At 43.6% G+C, this 19675-nt stretch overlaps 1 protein-coding gene across 9 annotated transcripts in view; it reads right to left on the bottom strand.

Moving 5' to 3' along the window:
- VWA3B (von Willebrand factor A domain containing 3B) overlaps positions 1-19675 on the bottom strand; it is a 104468-nt gene that overhangs the window by 33934 nt on the left and 50859 nt on the right. For all 9 annotated transcript variants that reach the window (XM_061626931.1, XM_061626923.1, XM_061626927.1 and 6 more), the window contains 5 exons: positions 9885-10012; positions 8789-8973; positions 7034-7126; positions 4856-4907; positions 4609-4765 (listed from right to left, as the gene is read on the bottom strand). In XM_061626931.1, coding sequence (XP_061482915.1) covers positions 4609-4765; positions 4856-4907; positions 7034-7126; positions 8789-8973; positions 9885-10012 — 615 coding nt within the window. The remainder of the gene's footprint in view (positions 1-4608; positions 4766-4855; positions 4908-7033; positions 7127-8788; positions 8974-9884; positions 10013-19675) is intronic.

The following is a 19675-nucleotide window of genomic DNA, read 5'->3' as shown; positions in this document are numbered from 1 at the left end:
GCTCAGTCTCACAGGTCTTCTGATTGGGGCCTGCTGCTGGTCTTCTCCACTACTCTCTCAGGAAGAACTCCCTTAAGGCCTGGCCTCGCACCTCTCCTATGACTTTCATTGTGGTGACTGTCACAGAAAATGTATCCTTGGGAGGCTGGAAGGGAGGGACTGCTTATTAGCCAGGCCTGCAGCACACACACTAGCAAGAGACTAGTGGAGTCTACTGGACATCAACCTTGGGTCGCCAGATGTTGTTGGACTACAGCTCCCATCATCCTAGGCCATTGGTTAAGCTGGCTGGGGTTGATGGGAGTTGTAGTCCAACAATGTCTGGGGACCCAAGGTTGAAGAACAGTCTAAACCAATCACAGTAAGGCAAAATCTTTATGTCTTGGCAGCAATAGAGATTGGTCAGGCAGGCTTATAATTGGCACAGGCTAAGTAGCTTTAAGGAGGGATTCTGTGACAGAGAAGGCAGCCTGCTCTTGTCACAGAAAGAACTCCAGGCCCGCCAGGGAAAGAGTTCAAGGAGTGAGTGAACTAAGGAGCTCGATTCCGTACGCCGTGGATGCAGTGAATGAACCAGAGTTGACCATTTGCAATCCGGTCCAGTGGGATCGGTTTCGGCCTCTCCCTTCTGAGGAAGTGGAGAAGGTGCTTTCATCTGTGAAGCCTACCACTTGTCTGATTGATCCATGCCCATCATGGCTCCTTGTGAATTGCAAGGAGAAACTGGGCGAAGGGATTAGGGCTGTGGTAAACGCATCCTTAGTGGAGGGTGTGATGCCACTGGCCCTCAAGGAGGCAATTATAAAACCTATCTTAAAGAAGTTCTCCTTGGATCCCCAAGTTCTGAACAACTTCCGCCCAGTTTCAAATTTACAATTTTTGGGCAAGATCATTGAGCGAGTGGTGGCTAACCAATTGTCAGCACACTTGGATGAAACGGATTATCTGGATCCATACCAATCGGGTTTCAGGACTGGACATGGAACTGAAACAGCCTTGGTCGCTCTGGTGGATGATATGAGGAGGGCATTAGATAGGGGAGAATTCACCTTTCTTGTCCTCCTAGATCTTTCAGCGGCTTTTGATACCGTTGACCACGGTATCCTGATGGATCGCCTGGAAGGACTGGGAATTGGAGGCACTGTTTTACAGTGGTTCCGTTCCTTTCTCTCTGACAGGCACCAACAGGTAGCACTGGGAGATGAGGTTTCAGACCCTTGGCCCCTCACTTGTGGAGTGCCACAGGGTTCTATCCTCTCTCCCATGCTATTTAACATCTACATGAAGCCGCTGGGATCTATCATCAGGAGATTTGGGCTGCGGTGTCACCAATATGCGGATGACACCCAGCTCTATCTCTCGTTTAAGTCTTCAGCAGAGTTGGCTGTGGAGACCATGTCCAAGTGCCTGGAATCCGTGAGTGGATGGATGGGAAGGAACAGGCTGAAGCTAAATCCTGACAAGACTGAGGTACTGCTTATGGGAGACAGGGGTAGGCTGGGTTCTGTTGACCTGAGGTTTAATGGGGTACAATTGCCCCTGAAGGACCAGGTCCACAGCCTGGGGGTTGTTCTTGATTCCAGGCTGTCCATGGAGGCTCAGATTTCGGCAGTGAGCCGGCCAGCCTGGTACCAACTACACCTCATACGCAGGCTGCAACCCTACCTCCCTGTTCATCAGCTCCCACTGGTAGTACATGCCCTGGTCACCTCTCGATTAGACTACTGCAATGCGCTCTACGTGGGGTTACCCTTGAAAACGGTCCGGAAACTTCAACTGATACAGAATGCGGCGGCTCGTTTACTTACAAACAGCCGTCGCCGTGATCATATTACACCAGTATTATTTAATCTACACTGGCTTCCAGTAGTTTTCCGGGCCCAATTCAAGGTGTTGGTGTTAACCTTTAAATCCCTATATGGTTTCGGCCCAGTTTATCTGAAGGAGCACCTCCAGCGTCACCAACTATGCCGCCCGACAACATCCGCCACGCAGGGCCTTCTCTCAATCCCACCAACAAAAGTAGTTAGGTTGGTGGGGACTAGAGAGAGGGCTTTTTCGGTGGCGGCCCCCACTCTCTGGAATTCCCTCCCGTTCGATCTTCGACATGCCCCTTCCCTGGATACCTTCCGCCGAGCATTAAAAACTTGGCTGTTTGGTCAGGCCTTTGGGACTATCGGGATGCGCTAATTATATACTCAATCCCCGCTGCTATGTATTACAATTGCTGCTATTCTGTCACTGATGATTATTTGTATTTTATTGTATTTATTGTATTTACTGTATTTTGTATTTTATTGAATTTAATATGTACGCCGCCTAGAGTGGCTTCGGCCAGATAGGCGGCCTAAAAATTAAATTATTATTATTATTATTATTATTATTATTATTATTATTATTATTATTATTATAGTGAACACCACCTACAATTTCAAGTGGAGAGTAATTTTAGAGTCAGCTTAAGCCTCCAATCAGCATCTATTTTAAGTGTATGGTTAATTGGTTTTAACATCTTAATAGTTTAATTCTGTTTTAATGCTGATTTTTATATGTTTATATGTTTTATATGTTTATATGTTCTTAATGATATGTACTTACTTTTATCTGGAAGCCGCCTTGAGTTCCAGTTTGGAAAAAGGGCGAGGTATAAATAATAATAATAATAATAATAATAATAATAATGATGTTTACTTCATCATGGTCGGAGAAAGGTCCCATTACGTCACAATTACATGCTGAGATCAGCATCATCTTACACTCTTACATACCATTTCATCTTTTAATGAAAATTTAAAACAAAATACCAAGAATTCTAGTGAGCAATATGGCATGGTCAAGGCATGGTCAATGGTATGCACAGGAACTGAAGCTGGGGGGGTGCTTTGTGGGGGCCTGGGGCAAATTCCCCCAGTTGCTCCTTCCTCTGGGCAGCCCTGCAGCTTTGCAGTATAACCAAATTGCATGGCTTCTGGAGAATTGCAAAACATAGCAGGGCAAGAGGCCCTGCTACCCCCAGCCTTTTCCCCAGCAATGTCTATGAAAAGGACCCAGAGTGAGCCGCCTTCTTATATGCTGCTCTACTTTTAGTGCACTCCTGCTCTTGTTCTAGGATCCCAATGAATTCTCTGTCTGTGAGAGTCATCCTTTAAGAGCCCTCCACACCACATCTCACAGAGCTGCAGGCCTATATTCCTTATTAAGTTCAGCACACACACAAAGTGGCTCCGGCTGCAAGTTCTCCTGCCTGAGCCCCAATGCTCCCTCCTCAGCTAGAAGAAGGAGACCCACTGTCATAAAGGGACAGCATCACCATCTAGTCTTCCAGTCTTATTACTTTGCTGCTTTTTAACTATAGAGAGCCAGTGTGGTGTAGTGGTTAGAGTGTTGGACTACAACCTGGAAGACCAACGTTCGAATCCTCACACAGCCATGAAGCTCACTGGGTGACCTTGGGCAAGTCACTGCCTCTCAGCCTCAGAGGGAGGCAATGGTAAACCCCCTCTGAATACCACTTACCATGAAAACCCTATTCATAGGGTCCCCATAAGTCGGGATTGACTGGAAGGCAGTCCATGTCCATTTTTTTTAACTATATGACCAAGCCTAGCAACTGCCTTGTATGCCAACTAGTGTTGTAGCGCAAGTGAGGCTGATGCCACCATACCACCTACGTATACACATTAAAGCTGATTGAAGGAAGATCATTTTTGTAGTTATTTATTTATTTATTTATTTATTTATTTATTTATTTATTATTTTATTTATATCCCGCCCTTCCTCTCGGCAGGAGCCCAGGATGGTTTAGTTAGTACCTAAATAACCTGTAGAACCTTGAAAAAAAGATTAAAGACACTTGTGCTTTGCCATCCTAGCTCACTTCAGACTACATTAAAAAAACACAGCCACTGAGCTCAGCTTGGCACCCACTTCAGCCCAGCTTGGTGCCCCCCTCCAGCACTCTGGGAAACTGCCAACCGTCCAGCTCACCCACCCCCAAAGCTGGCCCTGATCACAAGTGGGGAGAGTGCTGTTATGGTCAGGTCCTGCTAGTGGGCTTCCCACAGGCATCTGGTTGGCCACTGTGAAAACAGGATGCTGGATGAGATGGGCCTTTGTTCTTATATTTTGTGAATATTCCCAGCAGCCCCAAAAAGCACACACAGACACCACCATTTGACAAAATTTCAGCAATGCCTACACATTTTTCATCTGCTCTCCTAATTGACTTCATATGCCCCTGGTCATGTCATCACGTAGTCAAATCTGATTGGCTGCATAGTATCTTGACATTTTACAATTCAATATATGATCTTCAATTGGTTGGAATCATACATGTGACTGATCCAGGAAGAAGAAGAAAAATAATGGCACCAAAGTAAGAGAGGACAGGGGATAAAACAGCAAGAAATATGACTGGAAAAAAGGGAGAGTATTGTTACAATTAAAGGGTTTCTAGGAAAATATTTCTAACCACCTTCCACACAAATTGCTGCTGTTAACCAAATTTCAAAATAGAATATTCAACACAACCAGAAAAATTATTTGATACTTGCATTCCAAGACAAATCATTAATTTGGAGTTTCCCCAGAAATGGCATAGAGACTTACATCATCAAATACTTTTGAAACAACATGTTTGTCTAGAATCGGAATGTATTTAGTTGTACGAGGAATAGCAGTTGGGGCCAAGGCATCCATTATGGTGAGTCGCCTAGCAACCAAACCGTGCGTCTTCAGCCACTGAGCAGAGGGAATATCTAAAGGGCTTTTTAAAGAAAGAGGGAGAAAAAGCTTGAGACACTGAAACCCAGTCAGACATACCCCCCCAAAAAACCCTATCATCATATGTACTTACTCTTTATTTATCTTTTTATTACCATTTTGTGTCTTCTCCTCTGTAGCAGTCCCTTAAAAACAAGGTAATGGTATAATTTTACATGTGGTGGCACTGGGGCACAAACAGTCAGGAGCACTGGGATGAGAGCCATAGTGAGGTCAGAGCTAGAAGGACAAGAACAAGGCGTAGGCAGGATTAAAAGCAGGTAGACCAGAGAATACTGTAGATGGGAAAGCTGGAGAGGACGGACACTTATGGCAGCTATGCCAACAAGGCCAAACCTGGCTGCCCAACCCAGGCCTGATCCAGAAGCATTTATAGCTAGGCCAGCCGAGGGGAAGCAATGATCTGCTGGGCTGAGTGGATCTATTCTGGAATCTGGGAGTCTATCACAACTCTTGCAGACTTATCTCTACAGCCTTGAATAGCTCACAAGGATGGGGCAGTAGAACACAAATCAAGAGCACTGAAATACACACACACACACACAGAGACAGACAGACAGAGAGAGAGATTCTACTCTTTGCTGTCCCTAGCAGAATGGAAATACACCTATCACTACATTTAAAGTTACATTAAATACACAGCAGGTAGCAACAGTGGTTTTTTTAAAAAAAGGTTAATGTTGAGCACAGGAGGACCCATCAAATCCACTGCACATGGGGAGAGAAGATTTAATGTTTACACTTTAATCCTTCCTTCCCAAGAGACAGTTCCCATAAAAATTGTGTCTCTCCCTCTCTCCCAAATGATAACAATCCTTTTAAAAATAAAAACTCCCATTGGCACCAATTGGACCTTTTTTCCGTGGTTTTCATGGGGATCGTAACTGTGAAGGGTTAGACCTCCCCTTCCCCAAAACTGAAGTCCAAAACAAGAATCAGTGCGCACACACTCCCCGGCACTCCGTATTAATTTTAAAAACTGCAAGCTATGGATTTGACCGATTAGAGTTTTTTTAAAAAATAATAATTTATAGAGCAAGTAATTTAGAATTCTCAACATGTTTCAGATCCGTTCTCAATAATCCTCAGACCAACCCAGTATTGCTATCCCTGTACTGCAGATTGTAGGCTAAGAGGTTAACACTAGCCCAATGCCACTACTAAAGGCAGAAGTGAGATTTTTTAGTTTGTTGTATTGAAATTGGTAACCCACCTTTCCACCAGAGGGAAAGGTACTCAAGGTGCCAACAACAATAATAAAAAAATACAATAAAACAGCAAAACAAACAAACAAAATAAAATTAAAAACAAGGCAGACAATACATCAACATATACACACCAGTTAAAACCGATTTTAACACAATTACAAGTCAGCACATGGACCAAAGATAATTAGACACTGGGTTAGCTAGGTCTCCTTTGGCAAAGATTAACCAAGGACTTCCTGAGTCACCACTGACCAATCAGCTTACTGAGTGTCCTTTCTCAGCATAACCTACCTCACAGGCTCATTGGGAGGATAAAATGGTGCTCAACAACAGTGTCGTTGTGAGGGCTACCCTAAGCTCATTAGGAAGGCAGGATGCAAATGTAATAAATGAACAAGCAAAAACATACATAGAAGGATTTATTTCCCAGTAAACATGCATGGGATCAGACTGCTAATGTTTCTCATGTCTATACATCCATGATACTCTATAACTTAAACTGTTCCTTTCTACACTTTTTGGGCTACACCTGTATTTCCACAGAGCTGCAGGGTGCATGGTAGCACATCAAGGTATACCTATTTAAACAGCATTGGTGGGGGACAGGAAAACCTCATAGAATTTTTTCTTCCTGGCCACTCCCATGGCACTGATCGTCGCCAATCCTGTTTGCAATTCAAACAAATGTGGGGAAGGTTCATAGCACATGTCACATGGGTCTGAGGCACACTGGAACATACTGAACCTCCCTCCAATCTGCAGAAGCAGATACTGCATGATGATCTTAGACCCCAATGCTTTCCAATGCATAACTGCATAAGAATGACCTCAGGATCCACATGATGATGTTTTCATGTTCATTTTTTGGGGAGCATGGAGTGCAATTCAGTACTCAGTTAAGTCTCACCAATTTCTACAAAGGAGGTAGGGTGTGCCAAAAGGAGAATAGTAGCCTAAGAGTTAATAAAAGAGGATTCAACATGCAAAATGTTAGAATTGTTGAAACAGATTAAATACTCTCACTTACACAGCTCACAGCTTACCTTTTCTTTCAGGAGATGCTCTTCCATTTGTACTTCGTTCAGTAGGCTTTGACGCATAGCGCTGAGTTCTAAGCATGCTACTCTTTGTTTGTTCTATAGAAAGATATTCACATAGACATACAAACAACTTGATGACAAATCAAAAGCCTGCTTACAGTCTTAGAAAAAAATAGCTTTTAGTGCCTATAGCCCTTTAGGCAGAAACTGTCCAAGACAAGTTCCCATAGGTAAAATGTACAGCTCCATAATTTCTTTGTGCTCTTCCATTCACTATGTACTTTTCAACTACATCAGCCACTAGTGAATATACTGAATACTCAGTACAACCCCCATTAGCTCAGATATACACCTACTTTGGGGCAAGTCTGGAACTGCACTCATAGGATTTAAATTTTCACTTAGAAATCTGTATGCTGAATTCTAACCTTTTAATTTTGCATGCCAAGATAAGGGGGTAAAGTCAGCTTTTTGGAACAGAACCATATAGCAGATTTCCAAAGGACAATAGGTCTAGAAACATAAACCCAAAGCAGGTTTCTCCAGAGATTAAATTTTTGATTTTTTCTGTTTTTAATGAAGTGAACTGAAATTTGAAAGTTTCAGATATAGAGTGCAATCAGATCTACACTTACCTGATAGTAAGTCCCACTGAACTCAGCAGAACTCACTTCTGAGTATACATGCATAGAATTGTGCTGCTAAGGAAGATTCCATTTATGGTGCTATCCAAATAATTACAGTATATAAACCTTCCACTTAATGGGAGGACATCGTGCTTCCATTGTAGTTCTAGAGGAATAATACTGACACTTCAAGCAAATTGGATTTTGTCCAGTTTTAGATGTTTCAGATAATCAGATACATGAATTTGTTGAGTAAAACTGCATCATACCTTCAGATTTTTATGTCTCCATGCCATAACCATACAGAAGCATTCCTAGATTCTCATCCTGTTGACATCTACAGAACCTCTTTCTAACCAGGAGACCTGGGGGTACACTAGTGCCTCACAGGCTTAAGAGAATTCTGTTTCCCTTCAAGCCAACAAGACATGCTACACAGTACATGTAGCCAGAAGCAACACAGTTAAGCAACTTGCCTCAAAATCATGAGGGCCAGCATTGCCTGGTCTCAATCCAAGAAAGCACCTTGGATTCCTGTAGACTTTCAGAGGAGTAAAAAGAAAATGCAGCCTGTGTGCCCCCCCCCATGTCTCCACCTTCTCTGTCTGTCACAGGCAGCAGGATTCTCTTTTTGCACCACAGCAGACAGGAGAGTTGGTAAAAGGCCCATCGGAAGGACAGGGTGGGGAAAAGAGATCCAGCAGTTGCATCCTCTGACTCAATATTGTTCCAAGAATGTACAGGATCCCCCACATTGCAATCTAATTCAGAAAACTGTGAACCACCTCAATGTTTTAAAAAATGGTATCTGTCTTAAACACAATTATATTTATTAAGGGGGGGGAATCACACTAATTAGAAGTACACGAAAATAAATGATGGTGCATGCCAGAAGTGTTTGAAGTACATGGACAAGTGTCCCTTTCAGCTGTCATTCAGAATTCTTTCTCCATCCTTGTCTTGTCTTTCTAATGTAGACTGTAAGCCCCTGAGAGGCAAAGACTGCACTTCTATGGTCTACAGCCCCTAGCACATTACTGATGTTAAATAACAAATGTGAAAGAGAAGGCTTGCGTTCAACATGTCAAAGAAGGGACATGCTTTACTGAAGAATCTCCATAATCTGTTTTACCTGCATATAAAGCTTTCTTCTTTCTGGTTGGACTTTCAGAGCGTGCCTCACATCCATCCGTACCAGGCTCTGGTGAAGCTGATGCAGGCGCTTCAGAGGCCCAATATGGCCTATCTGGAGATGGGGGGTTCAGACCCTCAACGTGTGTGGTTACTGTGGATGCAGTAAAAGGCTGCCTGCAATGTCTGTTCAAGAAACAGACAAGTCACTACCTGTGCCAAAGTGTGCGCATGCACACACACACACACATATATTTGGAAGAAACCGCTCTGAGAAGTGTGAAGCTGGAAATAAGCATACAGATCATGTTTGTACTTGGTGTGCAATGGGGAAACTGATCATGTGAACTAAACCTTGGTCCTCAAAAAGTGGTATAAAATTACAGGTCCTGGACAGCCAAGCAGTACAAATAAAATAAAATGTATCTACATAAGAGAAAGCATGTATGCAGCAACTACACATATTCTTCTTTGGAGTCCAAAAAATCTGACTCTACTATGACTTCCCAAGAGGATGGATTCATTTCTCAGTGTACAATCAGTCTCAAAGCAGTCAAATGTGCAACACATCAAAGTTCAACAAAACAACTTGCATGTGTGAATGGAACACTTCTCCATGACAAAACAACTAAGGGATGCTGCAGATGAACGTCCTGTTGTGCTGGCTACTTTTATTCTTTAGATACGGGCTTTCTGCTCGTGGCAACAAAATCTTCTTTGACGGAGTCACCAAGAGCAGATATTTGCACAGCATCGCTGAAGCCACATTTAGTACAACTGTGATGGCACACACATACACAAAAGGCAGCTAATGCTTGTGAGGAATGAGCTAATCCTTGAGGAGAATCACCAGAAGCAAAGCAAAGGGAAAGCAGGCACCACTGACAGGCAGTGGAGTGAATGAGCCCTGTGATGAGCTCCCATCATTTCTGACCATTGGCCACGCTGGTTAGGGCTGATGGGAGTTGGAGCCCAGAACATTTGGAGGGCTACAGGTTCCCCATCCATTGTAATGCTATATTTTCCAGTGCATTATTATTTTACAATATGAAAGAAGCACTAAAGAATACTAAAGCAGCATTATTAGGAGTACATACTTATCGTGACGACCTTTTGCTCCATTAAACAAATCCATCAATACATTGTCAGTGCAAAAGGTTTGTATTTTTTTCAGTTCTTTTTCTCCTCGTTCAATCTCTTTTTTAAGTAGATATATATCCTCCCACTGCCAAAATGAGAAAATGGTCACCAAAATTAATTACTAACACATTTTATTTAATAGGAAAAGGTTGCATGTTATTTATTCAAATATTTATATCCCACCTTTCAGGACCTTACAAAGCAGCTTACAAAACGCAAAATAAAACATATAAAACTGCTATTTTAAATTACTGTCTAACTCTTCAATTAAACCTCTTTAAACTGAACACTAGACAGCAGTAAGACACATCAACTGATAAGAATTAATAAAATTTGATAAAATGAAACCATCTTGATGGTCTTTGTAACAGTCACTAGTGAGGGGCCACATATACTTCATAGAAGATATTTCATTGATATGGGGCCAGTATGGGAAAGGCCCTGTCTCTGAACCCATCAGCCTAGTCTCTCTTATTGATAGGCCAGAGAGCAGAGCTCAGGCAGCTTCATATAAGTCCAGGCAGTCCTTCAAGTAACATGGTCCCAACCTTTAGGGATTTACAAGGCCCAAACCAGCACATTATAAATTGGACCAGAAACAAAATAGTTGGCAATGTAAGTGATACAAACTGGCTGTAATATGCTCTGATTGTCTGCATCCTACAAGCATTTTTGGTGCCACATTTTGTGCCAACTGACGTTTCTTAACCATTTTTTAAAGGCAGACCCACATAGACTGCATTATAGCAATCTAGCTGGGTATAACCAGAGCATGTGTCATTAAAGTAAGATCTACTTTTTTTAGATAAAGTTATAGCTGACAAACCAGGCAAAGCTGGACAAAGGCACTCCTGACCATTGACATCACCTGCACCTCCACTAATAGTGCTGAGTCCAGAAGAACTCCCTCTTTGGGATTAGATTAAGGAAAACAGCAATAGGGCTGAGTGTCATCTACATATGGATCATACTGCATGTCATACTTTCAGATGATTTATTCTAGTGATTTTATGTTAAAAAAAGCATCAGGGACTATATGGAACCCTGTGGTACCCCAAAGGTCAACAGCCAAGGGGTGGAACAGCAGCCCACAGCACCACCTTCTGGGTTTGTTCCATCAGGAAGCACCAAAGCCACTGCAATATAGTGTCTCAAAGCCCTTCCCTCCTGAGATGATTCAAAAGGCTAATGCTCAATGGTATTGGAAGCCACTGAGAAATCCAGAAGAACTAAGAGAGTTGCACTCGCCCTATTGATTCCCCAATGGAAGTCATATGCCAGGGTGACTAAGGCAGGTCACTGTCAAGAAACTAAAGCTGGAAACCAAATCTGAAAGAGTCAAAATCAGTTTCGTCCAAGACATCTGAAACTGAAGAGACACTACTCAGTCCCAAGATCTTGCTTAAGACAGTCAATTTTACACTAGGTGATAATTTCCCAAGGCCAATGGAACTGAACTGAGCTTCTTTAGTAGATATCTTACTACTGCCTTCTTTGAGAGGACAGGAACTATATACTGGTAGTACATGCCCTGGTCACCTCTCGTTTAGACTACTGCAATGCGCTCTACGTGGGGTTACCCTTGAAAACGGTCCAGAAATTACAACTTATACAAAATGCTGCGGCTCGACTACTTACAAATTGTCGCCGCCGGGAACACATCACTCCAGTGTTATTCGATCTACACTGGCTTCCAGTTATTTTCCGGGCTCAATTCAAGGTGTTGGTACTAACCTTTAAATCCCTACACGGTTTCGGACCAGTCTACCTGATGGAGCGCCTCCAGCGTCACCAATTATGCCGCCCGACAAGATCAGCCACTCAGGGCCTTCTCTCAGTCCCACCAACTAAAACAGCTAGGTTGGTGGGGACTAGAGAGAGGGCATTTTCAGTGGCGGCCCCCACTCTCTGGAACTCCCTCCCGTACGATCTTCGGCATGCCCCTTCCCTGAATGTATTCCGCAAAGCCTTGAAGACCTGGCTTTTCAGACAGGCCTTTGGGACTTCCGGGGAGGATTAATTTTCAGGACTAATCGCCTATTACTCTGAACTGTTATCATTCCTATTTATAGTTTCCTTGTTTATTGTATTTTATGTGTATTTTATTGTGCTGCATTTACTGCAGCTGATTTGTACGTCGCCTAGAGTGGCCATTGGCCAGATAGGCGACACATAAATTAAATTATTATTATTATTATTATTATTATTATTCCTCAATGATGAATTCACCACCCACCTCTGAAACCCACATAGTAAGCCCAGCCCTACTATTATTTTGAGTATATTAAAGTGGTTTGTTGAACTACTTCACCCTTAAATCTTTTCTGTATTTTTGGTGCCTATGTTTGCTTACGTTTATTTTCTGATGGTCATTAAATTTCATGAATAATCTTTTCTGCATTTTACAAACAGTGCTTGGACCCTCCCTCTATTTTTAAGTGCAATTTTAATCCAGTTAATATTACACAAAAATAAATATCCCACAGTAGAAAACTCATATGACCTTGCCCTTTACTAAAGCTACTCATCTGATAATGTAACTGTGGTGGACAAGCCTGAAGTTGCACTTTGCTGAAAATCTGGGACACCATTACGACCCCCTTAGAATTATTATTGCGTTATTCCTCTTTTTTAAATATAATCCCCAGCATCCTAATAACACATCCATTCCCCATTTTACCCATTTTCTGTCAATAATGGGCTCCCTACAGGTAAAGTAAAAACATAAACCTGTCATTCCATCAACCTATCTCCTTACCAGCAGAGAGGGGTGTGAAACTGACTAGTCATAAAACAAAGCATGGAAACTGACTTGCCAGTTGCACAGCCCCTGCAGCAAGTAATCAGGCTTGCCTTGGGAGTTTTTAAGCTGCAATCACTGCCAAGGTGAATGTGGCAAAATATTTTTTTCATACTTGATCTTGACAGTAGGCAATCTTAGTCCCTTTATAACTATGTCCTTTGTAGTTGCACTGGAACTTATTAAAATCAACACACGAACATCCTTCAGCAAGGTTATTAATTATCCCTCCGACACCAAGGCTGCTACTTCTTCCCTTCAGTACACATTAACTGGATATTCCACTTCAGCAGGGATCAGCATCATTGGGCACCTGTCAAAGCCCACACCCCAACAAGAAGATCAGAGAGAAAAAGTGGCTCACCTGGTATGGAAGAGACACCATGTTAGCTTCCCAGCAAGTGCGTCGCTGTTGCTTACTAGAAGGCAGAGGAGGAGGGAGGAGATGCCAGATTGACTCTTCCCATGCATTTGCACTGTGGCAACCTCTCCCCACCTCCTGGTAAGTAACAGCAACCAACCTGTCAGGAAGTTAGCATAGCAGCTCAACTCTATACAGTGAGCTGCTTCTGACTGTTAACCCCAAAGCTCCCTGGCACTTCTCCTCCTCCTTGCTATTGCTGCCTGTTAATATGCCTTCTTCAAGCATAAGAGCAGTGACAAGTACAAGGAAAAGAGCAGCAGCCTGTACTTGCTTTGATCTCTCCTCCTGGGCAGCAGTATGCAGACTGGGCTTCAAAGGAGAGGGCAAGCAAATGGCTGGTGGCAAGAGCAGCAAAGAGATGGGTCTAAATTAGGACTTAAAGGGCTCTCCCACAAAGGCTAACATGTGGCAATCAGTCGAGTAGTGGCAACTTTGAAAATGCTAGGTCCCTTCATGATAGTCACGCCATGTCCCCCCACAGCCACGCCCTCTCACTCGCTCACTCTCGAGACGTCCCTAGGAGCCAATCAGCATGAAAGGGGAGTGTGTGATGATCCTGTATTAGTGTAAATAGGGTAAGTGCTGTTTGTTTAGAAGATACATGGTAAGTGGAGTGAAAGAGGAGGGGGAGTGAATGGGCAGTAGAATGCTGGATGATTGGCTGAGTGTTTAAAATGGCTGACAGTATAAAAAGGAAGAATGTCAGGTAAATCTGGGTGGACGTTGGTGGACGTTGGTGGACTTGAGAGGGTTGTTCTGGTGGGTTTTGAGAGGAGATTGTGTGGAGAGTTGGCGGATGTGAGGAGAGGGTGGAGTTCGGATTAATACTAAGACCAGTACCTCAGGAATAGATGTAACCATATGCTTAAGTGCCTTTTAAAGAAATCTTGTTATCTTTGTTATTTAATAAATATATTTGGTTTACCAAAGGCCTGATCCTTGGCTGGGGTTTCACAGACCAGAAGGGAGGGTAAGGTAAATACCAAGGCTGAAGGGAAACAAATGGTGGCACCGGTGAAGAGAATAACACCACAAGCAGTCTGAGTAAATCAAAGGGATTGGGACAGCTTTAGCACTCAGTCACAGAGGTAACCAGATAGAGAGACTCAGGCAGAGTCTCTGGGACTACTGGTTATAGGACGTGACTGGTGGTGCTGCCTAGCAGGGGGATCTGTTGAGATCTGTGCTAGAGCGGGGAGAGAAACCATATAAAAGGACAGTCCGGACTGGTGGAGTCCCTGGTGGTGCCTAGAGACAGGCAGTAACCACGAGCAGGTAGGAACCTGACAGGGAGAGCCAGGGAAGGGCGTCACAGGTGGTGGCAGTAGTGGTGGGATACGAACCAAAGAGAGTCCCAAAGACACGTGGTGACAAAGGAGACTACGTCACAGGTGTTGGCTGTAGCAGTGAGATACGAATACTAGAGAATCCCTAACAGTGGTGTGGCAAACAGAAATAGCAAAACAAGATTATTTGTGAGAGTGACTGGCAAAGAGTGAGTGAACTCAAACACCATGGCTGAATATATAAAAATGAAAAGAGAGGAGCTGGTGGAGAAGTGCATAACATTCAATTTACCTCACGAGGGTAAAGGGGTAGATGAATTGAGGGTAGCACTTATAGGATTTGCAACTGCCCAGCAAAAACAACCTGTCAGGGAAGAGACCCCAGAAGGATACTTAAGCAATCCCGCTTATATAGAGTATTTGAGAGAGAAGTTGAGGATGGAAACTGAGAGAATGAGGATGGAAGCTGATGGGAAAGACAAGCAGAGGAGTTGGAATTTGAGAGAATGAGAGTGGATGCGGAATTACAGGCAGAAAAGTTAAAATTTGAAAGAGAGAAGTTTCATTCTGATGAAACAAGGAAAGACAGAGATGGAGCAAAAATAAAAATTACTCCAAAGGACTTTGCTGTCTATGAGCCTGGTCAAGATCCTCAAATTTATCTCACAACCTTTGAAAAGGCAGCTCAGTTGTGGGGGCTACCTGAAGATAAATACATGCAGTATTTATCAAACCTGATTAAAGGTGAATTGGCTGAGGTATACCAATATTTCCCCTCAGACAAGCCCGTCACCTATGCTGAGTTTAAAGAGGCAGTCTACAAAAGATTCAGACTGGGGCCTGATTATTTTAGAAAGCTTTTCAGAAACTGCCAGATACAGACAGGGAGGTCTTTCGTGGAGCTGGGGGCAAAACTGATGGACATATTTGGGAAATGGCTGACAAGTGCAAAAGCTCAGTCAGTGGAAGAGGTGAAAAGCCTCATGATACTGGATCAATTATACCATCAGTTACCACCAGAAATAAGGCTCCTGGTCAAAGACCGTTCCCCTACATCTGTGCAGGAGGCCGCCGAGATGGCGGATCACTTTGCCTCCAATAGAACTGGCTGGGTGGGGAAAACATCAAGAGATTTTAAACCCAGACCATATAATGCTGGCAGAAGGGATGCGGTACCACAGAGAGTGAGTCCTCCAGTAAAATCCAAAGGGCACAGGACACCCCAGAGTGGATCTGTGTACCCTAAAACAGAGGAGAAATTATGCTACAAATGTGGTAGACCGGGGCACCTACGTTTTCAATGTGAGGTTGCCAACCCCATTAGTAATCCTGCTCAGACAAGGGCAGTGAAAACAGAGCCCAAGGCTTTAGAAACAGCGAAAAAGGTTCAGTTTTGCCAGATAAACTGGACAGAAGTAACAGACCTTGATTCAAGTCTGAGAGAGGAAGTGAGTGTACAAGGGGCAAATTATTGGGCATTGCTTGATACTGGTGCTGCTCAGACATTGCTGAGGCCAGATTTAATAAAATCTGAAGAAATATTACCTCAGGAAACGGTGAATATCCAAGGAGTGAGGGGTCAACCAGAAAGCTTGCCTGTGGCCCTGGTGAAAATGGTGTGGAGAGGCCAAGAGGGCAGATATAAAGTAGGCATTAATGCCCAGCAACAAGAACCAGTAATACTGGGAAGAGATGTTATGGGAGCCCAAGGGAAAATATATGTGGTGACCAGACAGCAACTTGGCAGAGAAAAAGAAGCCATGTTAAGGGGGGCTGAAGCAAACAGGGTGGAAACTGATAGCGAGCCTCAGGTCGCCATAACAACCACTAGCAGGCCTGCTGAAGGAGACAAACTGTATCAGCTGGTCTCTGGGGAAGAGACAGAGCATTTCAGAGAAGAACTGAATAAGGATACCAGTTTGAATCAAATAAAGGAGCAAGCCCTGACCCAACAGATTCCTTTCACTGACAAACTGAGGAATCAAGTTGTGTGTGAGAATGGGATTTTATATAGACTGTGGATGCCTGCTGAGAGAAAGGATGAATGTGAACCAGTGAAGCAATTGATAGTACCTAGCAAATACAGAACCAGATTCCTAGAGGTAGCCCACGATGTCCCATGTGCAGGACATCTGGGAATGAAAAAGACCAAGAGGAGATTGGCTGCATACTATTATCGGCCAAACATCTCCAAAGATGTAAAACAACATTGTCTATCTTGTGGTATATGCCAAAAGGTGGGAAAAAGTGGAGTAAAGACTAAGGCACCCTTAAAGCCCCTTCCTATAATTGGACAACCCTTTTATAGAGTGGGAATAGATTTGGTGGGCCCTTTTTCCAAACCCACAAGGCATGGCAAGAAATATCTATTGGTGGTGGTGGATTTTGCCACCAGGTACCCAGACGCAGAAGCACTAAGATCTGTAGAAGCCCCTGTGGTGGCAGAGGCTTTATTAAAAATCTTTATGAGGCTGGGTTTCCCTCATGAAGTGCTGACGGATCAAGGCAGTGTATTCATGGGAGAAGTGATGCAATGTATGTGGAAATGTTGTGGTCTAAAACATCTAAAGACCACTACTTACCATCCCGCCACTAATGGGCTAACAGAGAGATTCAATGGCGTTTTGAAGGGCATGATAAGAAGCTATGTTCAAGATCACCCACAAGACTGGGATGAACGGTTGGGATGCTTCTTATTTGCATACAGAGAAGTCCCTCAAGAGTCAACAGGCTTCTCACCCTTTGAACTCATGTTCACTAGAAAAGTGAGGGGACCTTTGGAACTATTAAAAAATTCATGGGAAGGAATCCTGGGAGAGTACAAAACATCTGTAGTAGATTTTGTATTGGAGTTCTGCAATAAATTAACATCGATGATGGAGGTGGTGGAAAAGAATTTGAGTCAAGCACAGCAGAAGCAAAGTTACTGGTATGACAGAACAGCCAGGGAACGTGTGTATGATGTGGGAGATATGGTTATGGCGTTCATACCCAGGAAACATGACAAATTACAGGCTAACTGGGAAGGACCATATACCATCAGAGAAAGGCTTGACACAGTGACGTATGTAATCACCACAGACCAATTAAACAAAAGCAAAGTGGTTCATGTAAATATGTTAAAGCCTTACCATACCAGGGATGCACAGGTGTTGCAAGTTACCTTATTCTCTGAGGGAAGTGGGCCTGAACTTCCGGATTTGGTACAGGAAAGCAAAGGCAAAGGAGGGGTAGATCAAGTGGAATGGTCAGAAGAGGTGAAGGAGGAAGTAAAAGAAGAGATTCTGAGAGTTTTGAAAAACTATGGGAATCTCTTTAGTAATAAACCTGGCCGAACCAGTATAGCCAAACATTCCATTAATACTGGAGACCATGCCCCAATCAGATCTATGCCATACCGTGTGAATGGGAAAGTTTTGAGTGAGATCAAAAAGGAGGTGGAAGATATGCTGGAATTAGGAGTGATCAGGGAATCCATCAGTCCCTGGGCCTCAAGTATTGTCCTGGTTCCGAAAAAAGATGGAACGACAAGGTTTTGCATTGATTATCGGCTAATCAATAAAATCACGGTCCCAGATGCGTATCCTATGCCCAGGGTAGACGCAATGTTAGAGTTGTTGGGGGCAGCAACCATTATCTCTACGTTAGACCTCTGTAAAGGATTTTGGCAAATGGAACTAGACGAGCAATCCAGAGCCAAAACTGCCTTCAGTACACCAGATGGGTTATATGAGTTTGTGACCTTACCCATGGGACTAAGGAATTCACCAAGTTCATTTCAGAGGCTAATCAATACTGTGTTGCGAGGCATGTCAGATTTTGCAGTGGCCTATATCGATGACGTGGCCATTTTTAGCAAATCGGTGCCTGAGCATGTCCAACACCTGACAACAGTATTAGAGGCCTTAAGAAAAGCAGGCCTCACAATAAAAGCTAAGAAATGCCAGTTTGGGCTAAAGGAAGTAATCTATTTAGGACATAAGGTGGGGAGTGGGAAAATCACCCCCTTATGGAGCAAGGTGGAGGCAATACAAGCGTGGCCTATCCCCTTAACCAAAAAACAAGTGAGGGCATTTCTAGGTGTGGCTGGTTTTTATAGGAAGTTTGTGAGAAATTTTGGGGAAATAGCAACCCCCTTGCATGAATTAACAAAGAAGAAGTGTTCTGAGCATGTGGTATGGACGGATGAATGTCAGAAGGCACCAGACTATGAGCAACCATTCATCGTGGCTACAGATGCGTCGGACCTCGCGCTGGGAGTCGTCTTGCTGCAGGAGAGAGAAGGCACCAGACATCCAGTGGCGTATCTGAGTCGCAAGTTAACGCCGAGGGAGAAAAACTATTCGTCGGTCCAAAAGGAGTGCCTAGCGGTCGTGTGGGGACTGAACAAGTTGCGCCCATACGTGTGGGGACGAAGATTCACGGTAACAACGGATCATCGGGCCTTGTTATGGTTGCAGACTATGAAAAACCATAACACTATGCTGCAGAGGTGGTCCTGGGCCCTACAGGACTATCAAGTGGACTTCCAGTTCATAAAAGGCAAGGACAATGTACTGGCCGATGGACTTTCCAGGCAAGTGGCTGGGACTGCAGTGACGTGACCAGATGGAGGAACAAAGAAAGACATTTTCTCCATAGAGACTTGTTTATAAATCCTGGAACAAGAATAATACTCTGCCGTTGTTTTAAGGGGGGGGAATGTGATGATCCTGTATTAGTGTAAATAGGGTAAGTGCTGTTTGTTTAGAAGATACATGGTAAGTGGAGTGAAAGAGGAGGGGGAGTGAATGGGCAGTAGAATGCTGGATGATTGGCTGAGTGTTTAAAATGGCTGACAGTATAAAAAGGAAGAATGACAGGTAAATCTGGGTGGACGTTGGTGGACGTTGGTGGACTTGAGAGGGTTGTTTTGGTGGGTTTTGAGAGGAGATTGTGTGGAGAGTTGGCAGATGTGAGGAGAGGGTGGAGTTCGGATTAATACTAAGACCAGTACCTCAGGAATAGATGTAACCATATGCTTAAGTGCCTTTTAAAGAAATCTTGTTATCTTTGTTATTTAATAAATATATTTGGTTTACCAAAGGCCTGATCCTTGGCTGGGGTTTCACAGACCAGAAGGGAGGGTAAGGTAAATACCAAGGCTGAAGGGAAACAAATGGTGGCACCGGTGAAGAGAATAACACCACAAGCAGTCTGAGTAAATCAAAGGGATTGGGACAGCTTTAGCACTCAGTC

This window comes from Rhineura floridana, chromosome 5 (genome assembly GCF_030035675.1).
Source record: "Rhineura floridana isolate rRhiFlo1 chromosome 5, rRhiFlo1.hap2, whole genome shotgun sequence".
Classification (NCBI taxonomy): domain Eukaryota; kingdom Metazoa; phylum Chordata; class Lepidosauria; order Squamata; family Rhineuridae; genus Rhineura; species Rhineura floridana.
Note: the sequence above shows the minus strand (reverse complement) of the source record. Positions and strands in the feature narration are given on the sequence as shown.